Below are 22,017 nucleotides of genomic sequence, written 5' to 3' on the forward strand. Positions count from 1 at the left end.
TTTTTAATATATAAATATAGAGGACACGTGTACATATATAAATTTTCTTCTATAATTCAAATAATTCGATTGACTGAAAAACTGAGTTGGTCGCGCAATTTGCTCGCGATTTTTCGCTTCTACAACAATCATAATTGGAATGAAATCGCCCTCTCCTCTCGCACTCGCCTCCACGAGGAGAGCGAGACATTCCACCTCGCCGTGATCGGTATGGAATTATCGAAAGTTTTTCTCAATTTATTTTTTTTTTTTTTTATCTCCATCGCACGTGTACGTGTACGTGTGTATATACGATTGTTCATATATTTGTGTATATACTGTTCTTGTGTAATTGTGTGCGTGTTGCATGCTAGTAGGTTTTTTTTTGTATATGACACATTTACAATAATAACAATACGTTGTTCGACGATTCACCTTAACCCGCGTTTATGTATGTATATTTATATTTATATATTTATAGATATAATCCGAAAAAAAGTTTAATATGGCGATGTGGGTCACTCCAAACATACACGTGCTCTTTCACATGCCGCGTGTGACGACATACGTCGAACACTTACATACATACGCACGCACGCACTCATCCTCTTGCTCTCTTTTTTTCCCTCTTTCTCTCTCTCTCTTTTTCTCTCTTTCTTCTCTCTCTCTCTTCGTTCGATCATCAGTTGTATATCACAAATTTTCCAAATGTATATTTTGGATTGATGCGAGCAAATGCAATAACAATCATAATAATCGATAAGATGGCGCTTGCAATTGGCATTTACTGTAAAATTACGTTTTTTTTTTTTTTTCACGCACATTTATAATTGCGTAAATATTTGACGAAATATCGTCGCGGATGTTTTATATTGCTAGAGATGTCATGTTAAAATGTTATATTTTTAAAATAAGTATAATATAGAATATACAATATATATGTGAATATGTAAATATAAAAACACACAAATTATACAAAACAATTGTGTGACGAATTATTTTTTTTAAGTAGTTTAATCACAAATTTGCTTTTAGGTGTTTCACTTTTGCAGTTGCATTTTCTCTCAAAATCCTCTTATATAATTGAAATTGAAAGTTAGTATAACAAAATTTGGTGGATGCTTTCCAAGAGTTGGTGGTGTCACAGCCAAGTACGATTTCGTAGATTTATAAATTTAAATTTAACATATAGTTTTTACAGCAATGTAGAATACAGCGCGAATATTAACCAATAACGAATATTAACAAAATAGAAGTTATAAATTATGCATGTATATCGAATATAAAATAGAAATTGAAACCGGTATATGTATGTATTTTTAAGAGACAGTTTTTGTCCGTGCTGTATATATTGAAAAAAAAAAAAAAAAAAAATGATTTCATTATCGTGAATAATAAATAACGATATAGCGTAGGAATCTGACGTCGTTTCTTCTTTTCTAACAAAAAGTTATAACGGTTTCAATTCCTACAATATAAAATCAAAGTATCTCGCGTGTATTATATCTCTTCCTTCCCTTGTCTCCTCTTTGCTTTTTCTTCACATTCTCTTACATTTTCGCAAATATATATTTACAATGTACAGATTTAATTTCGTAATTGATTAAGAATTCTGATATTCGCACGTTCCTCTCTCTCTCTCTCTCTTTCTCTCTCTCTCTCTCGTTCTCACGTCGTTATAAAAATTGATTCATTTCGCCTTAAATCGTTAACACTTTCCTTCCGCCTCCTTTACCTCGGACTTCCCCTTTCCTCCTATCCTTGATAAGAAGTTCCAGCTTTTGGATACCAATCAGATATCTCGATAGCTATTATTTATCTCGCAATATTACACATATATTCTGCACTTTGTACTACATTTCATATTTAAACTTTCGTAATCTTTGGTATATTTACTCAATATTGTAAAAATTTTAATTTTCAATTAAAATGTGTAACAGATTATATTGTGATTAAAATTATTAACATCACACTCGTAATGTTCTATTGTATTATTGTAAAATATTGAAATATTTATTTTTTAAAAATCGATACCTACTTTTATATGTTATCACGTTAAAAATACCACAATGAAGATAAATGATTTTCCACTCGATAAAATGAAAACAAGCGTGTCCCTTAATTTTTTTTTCTTCCGCTCTCTTCACTACTATATACCAGATTTCCTTAAAATAGAAAGAGAAGGAACATCTTACAAATGCTTATAGTGAGCGAGTTACCGATCGGTATCCAAACAGCAAACATCCCTCGATCGTCCTTGTAGAAAGGCTCGCGCGGCCATCGCGGTGCTACGAAAAATATCTCCAAGGTCAAGCCATCACAGACAATAGTTCCGGATGTCGGAGGTGCGGGGGACTATATCGTGCAGAGACGAAAGACGTGCGCACTTTCAAGGTTCTCCCTAAAGTTAGCTTACTAAGGTCGTTCTTACAATGGTAACAAGACTCGATCCTATTTACATTTGCCCCTCCTCGTTTCCCCTTTGTCTCATTATTAACATCCGGAGAGGTTTGGATGCTTTCGCGCCAAATTTCACCGCGGGATTTCTAAATAATCCATGAAAGCATCCATCCGTTATCATTGCGGGACAATTTAAAATTCAATATTTACACACCGTCGGCGATTCAGAGTCCTCAAGGCTCTCTCAAGGCCCGGTCAGCTCACATCGGGAGCTGTTTCACTACACTTGGATTTTAATAATGTGTTAAGGCATCGTCGTGCGTCGACGAACACAGTTCCTTACTGACGTTCGTTGGCAGTAGCAAAAATGTCGGTCGGGATCCATCACCTTCACCCGCTCGATTCAGGCACTATCGAACCCCCATGTCCCCCGAACGCGCTGTGATATCGCTCTTATACGAAATAATACTGACCATTCGCGATTTAAACTGATCGTTGATCTCCTCGAAGAGTTCGGAAAAAAATCCCGGAAACTTCGAAAAACATCGGCTTCAGAAAAATTTCGAGAAGCTCGGTAATTTTAATTGTTTCACATGTGGAAGCGCAGTCGTTAAAATACATAACAGCATAATTATTTTGAAAAGAAATATTCTTTCCAATATTTGCTTCAGCTTCAACAAAAATAATCTCTGTGTGATTTTTTTCCTAATTAGCTCCGAGATACATTTCTTCTTTGTACACTTTTTTCGCTTGAAATCAAAGAAAACACCAGTCGACCACCATCTTCTTTGATCGATCGATTTACGGATGCGGTTTCGGGAGTCAGCGAGAATAAATATTGCCGGAACAAGCGCGACGAACGGCGGATTGTAGTAGTGATGCGCGCGATGTAATCGGGGGACGATTTTGCTCTCGACTGTGAACCACAGCCCCGTGTGTCATACTGGTTCCTCCCTCTTGAAATTGATGTTCTGGGAGGCGCAGAAGTCACGGGTGAACGGGACGCAGTTGAACAGTTTACACACCTCACACTCGTATACTGGCACATTATAAAAGAGGGCAAGCAGCAAGGCAAACAGGCCCACAATTAGGACTAGGCAGATCCAGATAAGCAGGATCTTTCGTCTGCGATCGTAGTGGCCGAATGAGATAAACGGCATCAGCGCGTAGGCCGCCAGGAAGCCGAATATGAAGCCGAACAGATGCGCGTAATTGTCCACCCACGGCAATATACCCAGCGCCAACAGTCCAATCAGAATCAGAATCAGCTTGGAGAGCGCGCGACGCGGATACTTGAGCATCGGCCAGCAATGCAGCACTTCGACCATCAGTGTAGCCAGCAGCGCAAAATGCGCACCCGCTGGACCGACCTGCGAACGAAACAATAGTGCGATTCATAAATTATATTCAACTTTTTTTTACATTATCGTTGCTAGAAACTATTTTGGAAATGAAAAAAACTTGCCTCTGCTCTATAAGGGACAAAAATCGCGCTAGCCAGATTCCCAGCGAAAGCACCAATAAAGTAAATCAGAGCGATACGCAAAGATCCCGTCAGCTTTTCCAAATCCCTCATCAGAAAATATTGGATGAGCAACGTAATTGCTAAATGGACGATTCTGCAATATCGAGTCGGTGTAATAAACACAAATTAAGACTTCATTTTCTTGAAATTAATACAAGACAGATATAGTTTTGTTAAAGTTTTTCTACATAGACACACACAAATAAAGTGGTTGATTCGTTTCTGAGCGAAATCGTTTTTTTAATTGAACAATTACCCAGCGTGAAGAAAGATAGTGGTAAATAGTCTGTAGAACTGATCCGGCCATTCGGGATGAAGAAACGGTATCATTCCGCAGACGTCATGAAGACACTCCACTTGCGAGCACAACGACGCCTCCTCGTGAAAGTAACCATGAACAAAGTCGCAATACTCCTTTGTTGTGATCCGACACATCCCGTGAATTCCGATACAACACGGATGTCCGATCACCTCGCATACCATGTGCTCCGCCATTTTGTCCTTATAACGACCGACAGGAAAGTTGCCGTTGCCTCGCTGACTCCCATTTCTGTCAAGAATCGTTCCATTTTATTTTGCACACATTTACATTAAAAAACAATTTCAATTAATGTCCTAATATCGTATCAAGCAATGAGTTACAACAAGAGTCGTTTCAAGTTCCAGTTTATACCTGAAACGTTGGCTAAAAGGATTGGTTTTGCGACATATCGGCCACTTGGTGATGTCGTCTGGCCATTCATAGGGCGCGATGCTCGCCGGTGCGTCGCAGAACTTCGGGTCCAGTCCGCAAACGGATCCACTGATACGGCCGCCAGGTCCGCTGTCGCCAGGTCCCCACTTCTTCCAAGTTGAAATTGTATTCTGCCAAGTTCGATGATCGCAATTAAGCGTACTGCTTTTGAAAGATTAATTTTTCCAAGTATACTTGCGTGCAAAAAAAGTAACATGCATAAACGATACACATTATACTCGGTTTAAGTTTTTTTTTTTTTCTTATAAAAAATATGAAAATCAATTGTAAAAAGTAAAAATATCACGTAAGTTACCGTAGCGGTGGATCTCAATCCTCGAACCTATTTTTTTGGCGCGCATGAGGAAAAACATTATTTATTATTAACGTGCGAACGTGATCGTCTCTGCGGATGAGTTTTAATAAATAAGAACGTCTCGAAAAACAAAGTCAGAAATCTTACAGAGCAGTCCGCTTTGCTGGATTGAACGCAGCCGGAATCGTCGTTTCTTATACAGCAGGCTGTGTCTCGTTCTCTTTCCCTCCAGACGTCGATCTCCTTCAAAATCTTGATGTCACGACGCATACACGGCGCGAACTTGGCGCCAAGATGAATCAAATCCGCAGCTCTAGGTCCCAACCAGAAGTTCGCCGGTTCCTGATAATCGACTTGTTGCAATGACAGACTCGTCACAAGAACCTTGAACACAATTCAATTTGTTTTTTTTTTTTTTGCTCGTATTTTAACATTGATATTATTGGAATATATTTTACAATAAAAAATGCTGTTTTTATATTTACCAATCCCGATCGATGGCTGAGATCCATTCCAACAGGACCGAATCCGTAACAAGCCAGTGATATTATCAAGATCAACACCTGCACAGTGGTGATCCAGTATGTGAAGTACGGTCGATGATCCTCGAAATCGTCCAACTGCTTCTGTATGTCCGGTTTCTGTGCGATGCTTTTCCGAAAAGATCGCCTGTGAATTAAAAAGAAGAGAAAAAACAATTATTTTAATATCTAATCTCAAATCTGTGTTCCTTGGTATTTTATTTACATGACATACATACAATATGTGTAATGTTGAGATTTATGTGTGGAGTTTATTTTCATTAAAAAAAATTTCATACTTTTAAATAAAACTTTTAAATATACCCGAAGAAACGACCGACGATGCCCATCCCGTATCGTCGCCGATTGCTGTTGTCAAAAACACGATCGATCGTGCTGCGGGCGATCCTCGTGGCCCCGGTTATGTCCCTTCGCAGAGTCACCCCTTCTTCCTGCGACACCCTCGTATTCTCCGTCGGAGGTGGTATATCATACTTCGACCTGTTTCAACATTATATTTTTTATAATCTCTTCTTTGTTTACACATATTTTTGCACATTTGCACTTGGAATCAATTCTCACCTGGAAACATAGTGGTCCCTCATTACCAAGCGGGATCGTCTAGCTGCGAGCGGTCCATCAGTCGTTGTTCTATCATCTTTTTGCTGCGAAAATCTGTGAAAAGGAAAAACGTTCATTTATATTTTGAAATAAAAAACTCTTCACTTCTCTTTCAAAAAGTTATTCAGAATTTAACTTCGCAATTAAAATTTTTATTATCTACTAATTAACATTGCACGGGATTTGAATTTTACATGAAAAGTTTTTCTTATATATAATTCTTACCCAACTAATTCCTCCGAAGTAATTCTCTCACGATCCTGCGTGTCGAGAATATCCGCGACCTTGGCAGGGACCTCTTCGTCTTTGACCAATCCGCTGGAGGCTTGATCGATTTGCGTTTGAGATTGTTGAGACGACGGCGGCGGCGGCGGTGGTAGAGGTGGTGAAGGCGGCGGCGGTCTTTCGAAAAAGGATTCGTCCTCGTCCTGGCCGCTGTCGGGATATGCTCCTTCGGTTCTTGACAGATACGCAATCACGCTCGGCGGGAAGCTGCGCGATTCCGGACGCGGAAGCGAACGCGCGCGAGGACGTTGTCTCGTCATTGACTGAAAGTATATATTAAAAAACCAATACGTTTTATTTTCCTAACAAAAACTCCGATACTCCGATCAATTGAAATCTCTCTCTCTCTCTCTCTTTCACATTTTTCTATCTTTTAACGGAAAACTTTAAACCGGATAATCCATATATAAGAGATATAATATTTGAATGAATAATTTTTAATATCCTGGATGATGAAAAAAATTTTATTGGAAAAGAGCAAAGAGTCTTTTATTGCACAAAATTAAATGTTTCAGTAATGATTAAAGAACGAAGTTAAAAATCGACGTTTCCTTAAATTTCCGACAAACACTGATTGTATCACACTCTTCCCCTCCTTTTGTTACGTTTTCGACACTACCAATCAACTCGTCGGAACAGCACACGCGCGCGGCTACTGCCGCGATCGGTTAGCGCCCGCTACTATCTTGACTATACTAGCTAGTAGTGAGTGCAAATCATTTGGCAGCCTCCGTGTTTGACCATGCACTTTCCGTTACCCCTTCGAAACTTCGTAAAACTTGCTACGTGTTAAATGGTAATTTAAGTTGCCAACTTCCACCAATATTGTTTCCTCGGCCATCGTGGCCTTTAGCTAACGTCTTCGTTGATCTAGTTCCGTGCGTATAAACTGTGTCCAGATACAATCAGCAAGACTTTAATGCGCTTTTCTACAAGTTTCTCGAAAATCAACTTTTTCTCGACGAAAAACTTTTGGAAAACAGACGACTGATTGACTTATCTCTCTATTTTGAAATTTCAACATACAAAATCAGAGTTGTTTTTTTCCCGTGTGATAAAACTGAAAAAATGTTCGCGTAAAAGTGAAAATTTTTTAACTATTTAGAAATGTTAAACTCGCGGCGAGAGTACGAAATCACATTATTGGATAACGTCGAAATATTGTGCGGTTCTGTTACAGAGAGAGAGAGGATTTTAATCAACTGTATATCGAGAAAGTCGAGAGCACATCCATTTTTGCAAAGCAACCGGCAAATATTTTTCAAAATACGTCATTTAATTGCGAGATAGCGGCGATTAACGATCGAGAAGCGGGGCGGTATAAAATTCGATCGGGAAGCATGATACGCGGCAATAAACAGGGCGAATGTTAATCCCCCACGCAAGCAGCGCTCGCGAAATTAAATTCTGTTAGATTTTACAGAGAGAGGCACCGTTTTTGACATTTTTCTGCTTTAACGAGCACGCTCCATCGTCACGTTGGAAAACATTAGAGATTTTTGCGTTCACATTTTTTAATCCGCGTTAAAAGTTTCAATTCGACAATAAAAATTTATTTTGTGTCAGATCATTTTGTCACGACGATGTGTTGTCCAAAGAGACAAGTGTGTTATTGTTTCGTGTAAAGATATACACGTGTATCTCCGTTGTTATTTATCGATCGCGCGATTCTGCAAAGTCGTCGGAAGCATTGAGGAAATTGTCTATGAAAATATGATTTATAATAATGATTAGCAATAATTATCGAAAGTTTATTAATTCCGCACTGTGTTATTATTGGATTACATTATTGGCTCGCCATTAATATCGATCATCGGTGATGGCAAACCTGTAATGAGTGTTTTCACGGGAAAATCCATCGTTTCATGAGCATATAATTAAACGCAAATCTGCATAATCCGGCTTAACGACTGCGCTGGCGGATGCAACCACGCAGTTGCAACTTCCGGATGGCTGCGGCTAATGCACCGACTACGGCGATTTTACCGAGCCTACTGAGAGAGAAAGAGAGCGAGAAAGAGAGAGAGAGAGAGAAAGGAAGAAGAAAGGGGGTAGGAACGAGGGAAGTAGGCTGAAATTTAATAGGACACATTGATATCTCTATTCGTTTTACATGGAACATTAACGCGATGCGCACCAGTAGCGCTAATATTTTCTCAAAAAATATATGAGCGAGAGGAAAATACTTTAGACGCAAAGTAGTTGCACCTTGTGTATTTATTTTTTTTAGAGAAGAGAGAGTTTTAAAATTCTTTTTCTTTCATAAAAATACGTCAACGTGTGTGTACCGTTCCCGTCAAATTAGAAAAAAAAATTAAAAAAAAAGGAAGAAATAAAAGAGGCACACGTCGTGTCCATCGCGCGTAACAAAGTGGTTTAAATCTTAGGGCGGCGTAACGAAGGGAGTAGATTACCCTTTATAACTCGTTTCGCTCGGCCTTTATGCGTCCCGCTGAAGGGACGTAATTAATAGCGGCCGACACGCGCGTTTCACGCGAGTTTTTATTAAAATTTACATCTTTCGAGCGCGCGCTCGCGCGTGCGCAGCTCCCGCGTAATAAGAAGACAGCGGCGCCATTTATTAGCGGAAGTCTAATAAACTCCTCTACCCTTTCCGGTTTATTAACTAACAGCGTTGCTTTAATCAAAAACGCAAACACGCGGCTACACACACTGCAGACTACATTTCTTTTTTTTTTTTCGAAACTGGCTTTGCGTCGGCCGTCCGCGGCGGTCGCGCGCATACATACGTCACGGGAAGAGAGAGATGTAGATCTTGCATTACTGAACTTTGTAACAACGCTGAATGTTTGAAATTCTCAGAGCGGAATCTGCGCATTACATGAAATAATTGTAAAGTGGATGTAAACTTTCTCCGTTCGACTTGCGAAAATTGAGTTGGTGGTGGTGTGCTGCTTGCGATACTTTCTGGGTCGCGCGTGAAATATTTTAACGGAACCATTTTGTATATACGAAAGATACACCTTCCTACGGCGGTGTACGTACATGTTCTAGTCGTTGTCCGGCTTGTTCCGAGTTAAGTGGTAAGTTTTGAAATATGACCGACCGCCTGCAGCACGGAGAGGATACACACCGGGCGCATGTGTATGTGTGTGTGTGTGTATGTGTGTGTGTGTGTGTGCAGCTTGCCGCTCGATGTATTCATACGGTTAATCGAAACGCATTATTCATCGGAAAACATATAAAGCATATATATAAAAAAAAATAATTCTGTAACGCAAAACATTGTTACTTGAAATGGCTTTCGAAATGTCCAGAATCCGGATTTGTTCGCGCGCTCTCATGTTTACATTATTATTAAATATTACTATATTACTATTAAATATTACTGTATTATATTATTATGTGTTATTATATTATAATTATACTATTATTACGTTATTCGTCTATATTATTTTGCTTATTATTTCAACCATTTAAATATTTATACATGTATGATACAAAACTCTTGCAATATTCAAGTTTATTTTGTTATAGTCTTCTTTATGTTTGTAATAATGTTTCTCTCAAAACAACATTTGAACAAATTTTTCTTTAATTTATCAATGTTCAAGTATATTAATTTGTTATATCTATATATATATTTTACATGACACATCAACTTTGAGAAAATATTGTTTCATTATAATTCGAAATATGTATAAATACCTCGAAGAGGAAATTTTATTTTAGTTTAGCAAACGTTTGGCAACCGGAAATAAGCTCCTCTAACATAAACTAAAACCAAAGTTACGTAATGAGGTGACGGGAGAGTCGCTCCACTTTTATGACTGGAATTACTCCACTTCGGAATAAGCTAAACTTTAAAGTTAATCTAACGTAATTCAGTGAGGGTGGTTTACACCCCGGCCGGTTAATTACGTCACATAATTTGTGATTCTAATAAATTTACTGGAAAATACATCAAGTTTTTATATTGACTTCTGATAATTGCGCATCACATTTTGCTAGTCAGACGAAACACTAAACAAATATTTTTTTTTCACATAAAATTACTGAAAAAAAATTGAAAATAGGACAAATGACTTACCTCGACGATATAATGAAGACCCGATAATGTCATTCTCGCCACGGAATCTTTTCTTCGTACTGGTTGCTGCCATCGTCTGAGTGTAACGTCCTGTAAATATTCAGTAAACACATATTTCTTTTACAGTTTTTTAAATTTCTTTTTCTATTCAATTTTTTCTCTGCTTTTTCTTGTTACAAAAACTATCGCTTGAACAACATCATCGCCAAATTTACTAACAACTCGTTAATTTGATTTTAATCACGTTAAAAAACATACATCTCTTCGCGAGATAAAATGCACTCACTTCCGGTGTTTCCGTTGTGTCCGGCACGTCTCTGGTGATGTCCGGATCCGGCGGTCTGTGTTCCGGTACCAGTGCGCCATATTTTCTCGACGCCATACGTCGCCGTCTGTCCAGCCATCTCTGTTTCTCCACAGCCTCAGATTCTTCATCAACTCCAAAGAATTGCGCTGTCTCACGTTTAATGTAACTGCAAGATATTTTTCACAAGAAACAAATAATATATAATCTTTCATAAAGAATAAAAAATGTGTAAAATAAAAATTGTCCAATGTCTTTACTCACTTCCGAATAGCTTCGCTCCGGCTTTGATTCCTCCTCAGTCTTGGTCGTTGTGCTGCCGAAGCGCTCGCGCAGGAACTGCTAACTTGAACAATCGGTCGTGGTGCGCTCGGTGCGGACACGCTCCTGGCGATGCCGACGCTTCCGGTATTGACGGCGACGTCGGTGGTGGCCAACGGCACAGTCGTCGACGCTGTCGTCACCGGTGTCGTCGTCGTCGTGGCTGATGATGTCGCGACACCCACGGGATACATCCCGATGCTCTGCGTCGTGTCTCCCTCGCCGGTCATTGACGACACCGTCGAGGTGCCCGTCGTGCCAGAACTCGGTGAAGGTTGCCTGACAACAAAACGAGCAAATGTTAGATTATTAAAAATGTAGTTTTTTTTTTTTTTATTTTACTATATACTATTGTATTATTTATTCTATTTTATTATTTATTCTATTTTATTATTTTATGAAAAATTAGTTTTATTCACAAATGTTTACAGTCGAACATCTCTATTGTGACTTTCCATATTGTTAAATTTATCTCTCTATTGTGAATAAATACCGAGAGAATATTTATATATGGAGATTTTCATTTTTGCTTGACGTAAATATACTGAACAAATAATACTTACAAATAATACTAAATTTCACTGAAAATTGTAGTACAGGAAAACAGAATTTGAAATTTGTTATTTTATTCAAAATTTAGAGAGAAACCGTCATGCAAGTGATACAACACAGAAAAATTGTTGCAAATCTGATTGTGTGAGAGGCGAAAAAAAATCTCTAATTAGTAAAGGAATTTATAATCGCCAAAATGATTTACGCAAATAAAAAGAGAGAAATTTGCGCGACGCTACAATTTTTCTCACGGCGGCAGCTGCATCTTTCGCCTGCATTCATTTAGGCAGAGTGCAGCACGGGAGGGAGTCAATATCGCGTGCATCAGGAGTAATTAATGGCGAGCCGTCCTTTCTTAAACGCGCTGTTGCCATTTTGCATCAGACGCACGTGCCACGTTAATAATTTTCCGCGAAATTTTCCCCTGGGAAATTCGTAAATTTTTTTTTATCCGCCGCTGCTAATTTAAAATAAATTGCACGGAAAATATGGTCGGAAGTTAATCAGCTTTGACATACGTGAGACGATAGGTATATCCAAAACGACGTCAAAACTTTGCACAGAAAATTCGCTCATCGAAAAATAAGTAACGGATACATACGAACCTTTATTACATATGTCAGAAGGCGTGTGAAAGGAAAGGGATTTGGAGGAAATAGATATTCCCTTGGCCATAAAATTAGATAAAGGATATTGCTAAGGCCACTGCAAACACAACGGCCTCACATAGAAAATGACGCGTCTAAGCAAAATTCACTGAAAGAATGCGTCATGCTGTGAAACTCTCATGAATAGATGAAGCGAGATAGAATTGAGGAGTTCTCCCGAGTTCGCGCGGCTTTCGCGCAACTTGGATGTACACACAAGCGAGCGCATCAAAGAAGCAATATTTCTAGGTGCTAGATTTTAAATGTACTCGGGAAGAAGCTTATAGAGACTCGACTATTGAAAATTCATTCTTGAAAAAATGTGTGATTTATTGATATACGGTGGAATGAAAGATCCTAATAGTTTTTTTTTTTAATTTAACATACGTTTAGCCGACATTATTTGTATAATTATTTGTATATTATTTATATTTAATTATTTGACGGTAATGTTTTATTGATTTGACGGAGTCAAATTATCAAGTATTTGTTAGGTTAAATTTTATTTAAATTTTATATATGCTCCGTTTGGTAACTTTACATTTGTCAACTGTAACACTTGGTTAAGGAAATTCTCTCTTGTCGAAGAAATACTTCAATCAAAACGAGTCATAACATGAGAAGATCCGTGTCGTGCCACGTGAAACCATCTCGGTCTCTGTACTCGCAGGCACTTAAGCCAAACTGTTTAAGTTTTAACATAAATACACCATCTTGTTTCCGCTTGTTTCGTCGTCGCTCGCTTCGGCCGGAAATTAAAGGCGCCGTGACGACCGCTCGTCTAATTTAATAACCTGTTTCGATTTGATAAGGCACCGCTGTACATAGGTCGGTAATAAATTACATGTCAAATAAATCAGCAATAAGTGAGAACAAATATACGGGATGTTTCAAAGTAAACGCACTGCAATCGGAAATTTTAATCTCTTTCAAAGTTTTTCTTTCGCTCACACATTTTTTGCTCGTTCCTTGCGAAAAGTAAGAAACAATATTCGCAGAAGACTTAATTAATCTAATTTCACAGAACATGGCACATTACTTGTGTAAGTACTTTTAATTCTCTTGAACGTGTTCCAGTTACAGTTTCTTCAGTTGTGTTGACCTCTGAACAATGTTTAAGATTAAAAATATATACTTGATAATATGAAATAAATTGTCCATCTCTCTCGTTTATTCGACACTTGACGATCGATTCTAACTTTACGAGATGTAACTCGCGAAAGAAATTCTCTCGCATCTCCCAAAAATGCAGAACAGCCGCAGTAACACCTGCACTGCGTAGAACGATACTGCAATGATGTAAAGGGCAAAACAATAAGCGCAAAAAAAATTAGAGAAAATTCATATTTATAATTACGTTGTCGAATCGTTCCGTCTTTCTTCTCCTTTTATGCTAATAATTTTGCAGATAATTTATCGAACTTCAGAAGAGTTGCGCGATCCTAAGCATTTACGATCTCTAAGGGGGAAGAAAAGTTTATACAATAAATTGTTTTCTTCGCTTTTTTAAGTCACGAAAGAAAAAAAAACCAGATATAATTCACTTCGATTCTAAAATAGAGAACACGCCACTGTTTGATAAACCGATACTCGTTGAAAGTGAGCTGACATAAGCCGCAAATAATAATTACGATCGCGTGCAAGCCGGTTATTAGAAGGAGTGCCGGAAACTGCTTCGGTTACTAATGATTATGTTCGTTTTTCGAGTACCACTCCCTAATGGCGGCACTTAATCAGAGCCACTTCGCGAATCCACTAGACTCATCAGAACAATCGATCGAGTTCGCGATATTTGAAAAACTTAAACGATGCACGGACGTTGGCAATTGCAACTTCGTGTGTGTTGTTGTGCGGTTAAACTTGAAATTTGTAAAATTTTATTTAAATTCTTTTATATACAGAAACGTATCAAATAAAAAAAACACGATTTAGCAAATTTGTGTCATTCAAAGTTTTTTCTCGTGTTCGGTCATCCTTGCAAATAAAAATTTTGATACAGGTAAGGATAAAGAAATTACTGTTGCGAAGCAAGATATAAATAACGAAGAAACACACACACATAGCCTTTATAAAGCTCATACTTCTTAGAGAAAGAGAAAAAGAGAGAGAAAAAGAGAAAGAGAGAGAAAGAGAGAGAGAGAACGTTTTACCGCATAAAATTCTCAAAATCATTGAGTAGATTCTTCAGGATTATCTAAAACCGCTGTTTTTCGTGCGCATTGAACAACAAAATAGCCATGCGCGCGTGCAAGAACGAGCATACGACTTTCTATGTAAGGCCAGTTTCTCTCTCTTTCTTTCTCTCTCTCTTGCTGATGTTAACGACCCCGGCGATTGACCCGCGTGACCTGACCTAGAGTCCGCTTCGCGTGCGCTCGGCGTCACTTCGGTCGTCTTCGACGCGCCGCGGTGGCACAACGCGCTTGCACCGCTCGATACACCAGCACTCGCCTCGGATACTAGTCAGTACTGGCTAGTCAGTATTTGCTCGACTAGCGAACTGTGAGAAAGCAATTTGATCATCGTTCATTTTAATGAACACTTTTTTCTTTTTTTTTTGTCATGATGCCGGTGGAACTTTGATCATCATTTTTAATTACGTTAAACGACATGTTTTGCGACCAGTGAGACGTTTCACAAGGATTTTAGAATGTCGCCAAATAAAGCGATATTCAAGAATTTTATACACGCACACAACAATTTTTATATTAAGTATTACACGTATATAGAGAAAAAAAATGAATACACATGCAGAGAGAAAACTGTGTGTTTTTTTGGCTACGGTGTTTTGTTTTTTAGATGTATTTGAATATTTTTCAAAAAGAAGTTTTTTTTTCACACAGACATGAAAAATGTACTAATACTGATTGCTGAAAGTTTTCTAATTGTGATTCAAAGAGTGACAAGAAGCCGTCCGCGCGCGGCAGAGAATCAGTTTTTTTTTTTTTATATACGAACGTCTCGACAAACGGCTGTATACAGAGAATATAGAGAGAATAATTGGTGATTACACCCAGAGCTAAATCTGTTCAATTATCCCGCATACGATCGTTGCATTAACGGTCGCATAGCATTAGTTTCTCATACACAAGATCCATTGTAAACGTCAGGCATTTGTAATAAATGCTCCCCGCCATTAATTAATATAATGCCAGAGGCAATCGCCGCGTTATATCGCTTACGCTTTGTATCGATCCTAATTTCCAAAATGCATTCAATCACAGATGTTGTTTAGCTTAACGCAGTCCGCGCCCTACGCGCAATTTGCGACAAAACTTCGAATTCACATTGTTGTCATGCGGTTATGATGTACAACAATAGCCATTGTCATGTCGATCTATTAACGATGTTTCCATATATGTACATATATATATATATCAAATAGATATTTCTGTCGAGACGAGACAAAAAAAATATATATATGTACACATATATGTATATATATTGCAGCGTGATTTAAATCTGATCGAAGAAAGCGATTAAATCGATTCAAGCCTAACTCGAGGAATTAAATTAGCTCGCTAGTGCGGCTCTCGGAGAAGATCGCGGTTATTAATCGACGGTCAATTGTAAGACAATTTGCGCGAGCGTTTGCCGAGTATTTGCATGACGTCGAGATATTTGGCGGCTGAACAAAAGATATTACACGTGATTTACATCAGCAGGATCACACAGAACACACTTCGTACACATCTACGAAGACTCTGTGTAGACAATCGGATGTAATAAAAATGTTATCTCGCTTTCTCTCTCTCTCTCTCGAAACTAATTTTTAAATCCACCGACAGTGTGTGTTTTTTATTTTTTTTTTTTTTTTTTTTTAATGCTTAAGGCACATTCTGTAAGGTAGTCTTTATTCACCTCGGCGAAAGCGGTTTCGGAGATGAATTATGAAATTACTCATAGATTGTATACGAGACGTCCACACGGATAAAGAGAAGGTCGGGTTTGAAGATCCACGACCCGGGACTTCCCGCAGGTTCACAAAGTCCCAACCCTCGCCGGAGTTCCTCGTAGTTTCGCGTTTAAATATGGCACTAATGATGAATATTTAAGGAACGGACTCTCTCGTCCGCATCACGTGCGGGGAATCTGCTTTTGAATTCTGTCGTAGTACAATGAACCTTTCTTTGAGCGAATTTCTGTACATTCTCCACTTTATCTTTCTGATCCTTTTCTTGGGGAAAAAAAAAAATCCGTGCGTTTTAATTCAATCGCACGAAAGTGTGTTTCGTTTTGTACATATAAATGTAACTTCTCGAGAGAATGTTTCCGTGCTTGTTCAACGATCGAAATAGCTCACGAAAACTTGTGGCTGACCGTCGCAAAGGGCGAAAAACCGCCGTAAACAAGAGCAAAGGAGAGGCGTATTTGCGAAAAATAGCTCTTGGCTGTGACGTGGAAACTATCCTCGATCCATTAAGGTCCCGGAAAAGCACAGGATAGAGATACAAAGAATGGTTTAAGTATCTTCTCTTGCTTCTTCGAACATCTTGTTTAGTTTTTTCCCGTCACGGAATCAAGCGATAAAAAGAACAAAAATTACCACAGTGATTTTAATCAGAAATAAATAAACGAAAAAATAGAAAAAAATTAAATCCGTGTTCTTTAATAAGAAACAAGTTTCAGGAAAGTAATAAATAGAAGGTGTACGCAAATAATTATACTTCTTAAATTGTTCAATATCACTTTGTCTCATGGAAAATCAAGTCGATCGATCGCAAATCTCCGATCCAAACCGCAATCATGCAAGAGCGCGATTTCCGCGGCAAGACTTGTGGCTGTATTCCTCCGAATACCATACGCCGTTCGCATAGTTTCGCACGAATGGTATTCGATAATTAGCCACCGGCCGACTCGAGTTTCTCACACAGGAATCATGTACTTTAATTCCGATTTCTAATACTCTTTGCTGTGGGTTACTGCTCGAGTGATTTTACATGGATTTTCCATCGTTTTTTTTTTAATATTCTTAATTAATTTGTTTGTTTGATTTAGTATTTATTTGCTGCGATATTTATTTGTCGCGATGCTAATTATGTAAATTAAAAACTAGTTTGAGAAGTTTCTCATACTTTGTTTTTTTATAACACACAGAAATGAAGATGTTTAAAAAAAAACTGTCGTTTATAAATAATATCTACATTATCTCAATTACTAATATAATATAACTTAATAATATAACTTAATGATATATAACTTTATATAAAAAATGACATTTTATTTTTAAATAACGCTACTTTGGTTATGATGTTTCTACACTTACATTGTGAAGATAAAAGTAAGGTCAAATCGTATAGCTTCAATTGCAGGTGTTTGAGCTGGCAAATATATGACGTAATACATCCGCGTGTGTCGGATTTCTTTTCACAGATAAACTACCTGAGTCTGTCCACGTTTTTTTAGTTACATTAGAACACGAAGCATGAGTTCACAAAACACTAAAGCATACAATTAGAATACGTAATGCGAATGAATATTTTTAAAATATCACGAATTAAAACTTTGTTTGTTAAATTTTTACTCTATAAAAATATAATTTTTTTAATTTTAGTTTATATAATAAAGTTTTAATTACATTCATCAAAACTAAATGTGTGTTATTTATCTATAAATACGTTATCCACACACGATTTTACGCTGTCTGTAATTCTCACGTTATTGCACGTACGTCATGTTTAAAAATAAGTTTCACGTTTGTTTTTGCTACACTTTTTTGTATAAAAATATATTCTTTTTAGTGCAATTATTTAATAATTAAATTTTAATTAGAGCCATCAAAACTAAACGTGTGCTGTTTTTCTATAAGTATGATTTTACGTCTGTAATTCTCTTATTGCGTGTGCAGAAAAAAATCGTCATGTTTAAAAATAGGTTTCACACGTAAAAATCGAATTATCATCAAACATCGAAAATAGATATTGTATCAGTGTACTGATAAGATTATTTTAATACACTTTTGCCTTTTATATAGAATTTATAAGATTATAAAAGACATTTATAGAAAAAAAAAAATTTGTTGCATAAAATAAAAACTTGTCTTCTTTTATAAAAACAGCTAAATAAATTGAATAAATACACAAATAGAAAACAAATCATTTAAATATTATTTTAGATTTGTTTATAGGAACAAACAAAAAGTTTTTTTTGTTGTTTTGTTGATTGTTTCTTTGTTTTTTCGCTCACCATGTTAAATATTTGAAATGCACAGTTTTTTTTTTTTTTATATATCACAGTAAATATGTAACATTTTATTCACGTTTTATAAGAAATCTTTCAGGTTTTCGCAAACTCAAAGCAACATTTTCACAACGATCTATAACGAACGCTCCGTAAATACTTATAGACAGACGCACACTGAACGCGGAGAGACGCATGCGTTGCATCACGTTGCACGTGGCGACTGCGACGGCAGTGGCCGTCAGCTGTTGGGCGTCAACAAGTCCCGCTAGGAAACGGTGGGAGTCTGTGACTAACGGTCAAATGGAAATGCCATTCTCACTTGAAAGTCAACGGAGACAAAGGAAATATATTTTGCAACTGCCAATAATTCATCTTTAAGAAAAATAGAGTTAAAAAAATCTAACATATTTTTCTTTCATTGAAAAAATTAAAACTAAAATTAAAAAATACGACAAATAACAAAATATAATAATCAAATGTATAATTGTTCTTCATTACTTCGGAGAAAGTGAATTAATTATCCCCGAATGTTGAGATATTACATTTTTGTGCTTATCTTCATATAGTCTTGCGAATGTAAAATTTCTCGTTGTTATATCTGAACATTTTTACGATAATTGATTTTGCAGGTATGGTAATGCACGAACAACAATATTTTAAGAGGATATAGGCGATGATGTGGATCTAATAGGATTCTGCGGTTTGCATAGATTCCGCTAAAAGCCTCCAAACCAGCGGACTACTATTGCATTATCTAACGCATTATTATGCAAGCACAACCTCTTGATTAGATCCCCATAAAACTTTATTATTTATCACACCATTATTAACACTTCGTAATTGTTGCGCTGCAGTTTCATCATTAAATAAATAATTCATAACATAAATTATGTTAAATAACTTTCAACAATTTTACAAACAAAATTTAACTCACACATATCGTATTTGTACTAACAAATTACACGCAAAATTCAATCACAAACATTAAACCGCGCATCAGCAAATTGATCGCGTCTGCTATAATTTAGGCTCGGCGACGTGTCATGCAGTTGCCAGTATTGTTAGCCGATACGAACGTGATCATTTGGATCCTTGCGGCCGGAAGTGACTGCATCTTCCGCATCCTGGACATGCCAGAATGTGTTCACGGGCGTGATAATGGCAGAATCAGCGATAGAAGCGAACGCCTCAGAACGCATTTGCTTATGATCGCAGACGAGAGACTACGGAAATATCCATTTCCGAATATTCTCTTGTTTTCCCGGAATGTTACATCGTCGATACGATAATCGACACATTTGTAAAGAAATAAATAGAGAAAGAATTTTTTTTAAAATTAAATTTATACGTGAGGGATATACGCGCGTATAAAAGCACACGTCGAGATATTGATCGCGACCATTCCAAGATGAGTCGCGTCAATACAGTTTTTGTCGTTGCGTTTGTTTTAAGGGTCAGAACGCGACCGTAAAAGCAAAAAGACAGAAATAGGGATAAAATCCTTAATTGAAACTGACTACGAGAGACCGGTGTCAGATTGTAATTTCATACGCGACGCGGCCGGTTAAACTCTCACGGGCACACAACATAATTACCAAAGTTGCTTGGCAGTTCGTGGAACATCGTCGGAGCAAGACAATGCTCGGATACTCCTCTTACGACTTCCGGGTCATTCGTCTGTTCCCTCTCGAACTGCCGCGAAACCACCGTGAGCGAATTATACCGAGGAGCGTTTTGAATTAATTCGAATGAAATTTGTATGAAGGTAAGCGCGCATACAAAAGCAGAACGGTTCACTTATCGGACGAGACGCGACGGTTAGCAACACACGTCTCATTGATTATTAGCGGCGTTTTATTCTCGATGCGCGGTTTTAAGATTTCAGAAGGAATGACATTTTCAACGCGAGAGACGAAATTTAGAACGCAAGGCCACCTTCGTCGGCGCAAAAGCCGAAAATCTCGAAAAGGTCGTCGCTTTCGTCGCGGCAATCAGGTTAATGGAGTATCTCGCGGTCTGTTTTATTTTCTTCCGCAGCCTTTCACCCCGAGAATGGGTTTTAACGACCATTAGAGAGTATTCTTAATGCCGCGCTGCGGGATGTATCAGTTTATATCCATTTAATGACATAACTTTGGTAATCATGACCCTCAAACGATCTGTTTTATGAGACGACGTATTTTTAAAATGCATTGAGATATAAATCACGTGTCATACGAAATTTTAATTCGTAATGTAATTTCGTTTAAAGAAATGCGTGTGACATATATTTTTACTAAACATTTAGAAGATAAAATTGAATTTTGACAAAATCGACAAAGAGAAGTTGAAGTTACGTTATGGCAAAATCTCTCGAGCACATTCATCGTTCCCGTAACATTTGCATCAATTAAGCTGCTCTTCTATTTCCTAATTTGCAAGCTTTATTATATACAAGTGCATTATTGCACGAGCATGTGCATTACGGAAGCTATATTCTCTCCATCCATTCTCTCTCGCTCCTCTCTATTAATAATGTATTCAAGTCGTACACGCAAGTTCTCCACACACACGTCACGACTTGTTTTCCTCTGTTTTTAAGCTCGCGATCGATTTTTTCACGATCTTTTCACCGCGCAATTTGCATGAAAATTTTTGAGAAAATCTAAAGCTATTTTTTTTTTTTTTTAATTAAAAACTACAAAAAAATCTGTTTTGATGAAAAGTAGAATTTTTAACATCTCTCTATTTTACGCAACAGTTTTTATGTACTTCTGAATGAATACACAAACAATTGAATTCAAAGGATCCCGAACGTCTTCAAATCTCGCCGAACAATCTCTCTCTCTTTCTCTCTACCTAAGGCATTGAAAACAAGCACTTACCATGAAGAAGTTTGTGTGGGTATTGTCGGTAGTGTCCCAGGTGGTAGAGATCTTCTCATCTGGCAACAGGCTCTGCCATTGGCAGACGTGTCTCCGCAACAGGCAGCCGCGCACACGTGACGGCCGACGCCGGTCGTCGTTGTAGTCGTCGCGACGCCAACACTACCAGCGGCAGCACCGAATTCAACCGCGGACGCGCGCACTTTCGGCCGCAGCAACGGTGACGTTGTAAATGTTTCGCGTTGATTAGACGCCGTGCTGCTGGAACTGCTTGATCCGGGACTACCGCCCAATCGGCCGGATGTCGCGTACGCGAATCCGCGAAATCGCAAATGCGTTTGATACAGGTAACCGGCGGGCGGTTGTGGCCGATAGTGATGATGAAAACCAAGGTCTCGACGCATGTACGGATCGTCACTCGCGGGCACGTATCGTTCGGTGGGCGTATGCGCCGTAGGATACCTGTCCACGTATCTGGACAATTATAAAAAAAAAAAAAAACTATCGTTTTTTGACAGTCGCTAACGGAGTGACAAGCTATTCTACAGAGGGTGTATAAAAACGAGCGTTCAAGTCCGGGAGCGATTAAACTTGAAAATCAGTTTCATTAAAAATAAACTGGCTTACAGACGTGCAAGTGGTTTTTTTTTTTTTTTTTTTTTTTTTGAGAAAACGGAAGATCTTTCTGCGAAAATATAAAGTGAACAACGAAAAA

The 22,017-nt window shown here is 37.9% G+C and overlaps 2 protein-coding genes across 4 annotated transcripts in view; both read right to left on the minus strand.

Moving 5' to 3' along the window:
• LOC109855009 (inactive rhomboid protein 1) lies at positions 1–21,347 on the minus strand. 3 transcript variants are annotated; one of them, XM_020428746.1, is made up of 15 exons: positions 18,442–18,617; positions 17,522–17,696; positions 11,000–11,335; positions 10,718–10,904; positions 10,432–10,521; positions 6,321–6,643; positions 6,057–6,149; positions 5,799–5,975; positions 5,439–5,622; positions 5,101–5,337; positions 4,954–4,980; positions 4,578–4,768; positions 4,161–4,454; positions 3,845–3,998; positions 1–3,749 (listed from the first exon to the last, which is right to left on the minus strand). In XM_020428746.1, the coding sequence occupies exons 2-15, from the start codon at positions 17,599–17,601 to the stop codon at positions 3,318–3,320; spliced, it is 2,805 nt and encodes a 934-aa protein (XP_020284335.1). In that variant the 5' UTR covers positions 17,602–17,696; positions 18,442–18,617; the 3' UTR covers positions 1–3,317. The 3 variants fall into 3 exon arrangements, with proteins under 3 accessions (XP_020284335.1, XP_020284337.1, XP_020284336.1); XM_020428748.1 differs by lacking the exons at positions 17,522–17,696; positions 18,442–18,617 and adding an exon at positions 21,303–21,347; XM_020428747.1 differs by lacking the exon at positions 4,954–4,980.
• Positions 21,299–22,017, minus strand: part of LOC109855003 (flocculation protein FLO11-like) — an 18,289-nt gene continuing 17,570 nt past the window's right edge. The window contains exon 6 of the mRNA XM_020428729.1: positions 21,299–21,776. Within this exon, the coding sequence (XP_020284318.1) occupies positions 21,299–21,776 (478 nt within the window). The remainder of the gene's footprint in view (positions 21,777–22,017) is intronic.

This window comes from Pseudomyrmex gracilis, unplaced genomic scaffold (assembly GCF_002006095.1).
Source record: "Pseudomyrmex gracilis isolate BER0280 unplaced genomic scaffold, ASM200609v1 scaffold_78, whole genome shotgun sequence".
Lineage (NCBI taxonomy): Eukaryota > Metazoa > Arthropoda > Insecta > Hymenoptera > Formicidae > Pseudomyrmex > Pseudomyrmex gracilis.

Excerpts from the sequence above, each read along its gene's own strand:
- LOC109855009 (XM_020428746.1), bottom strand. The coding sequence starts at position 17,601 with ATGTATTACGTCATATATTTGCCAGCTCAAACACCTGCAATTGAAGCT. Across the intron at positions 11,336-17,521 it reads CTTACTTTTATCTTCACAAT|GCAACCTTCACCGAGTTCTG; the intron begins GTAAGTGTAGAA and ends TTTTGTTGTCAG. Across the intron at positions 10,522-10,717 it reads ACACAACGGAAACACCGGAA|GACGTTACACTCAGACGATG; the intron begins GTGAGTGCATTT and ends GAATATTTACAG.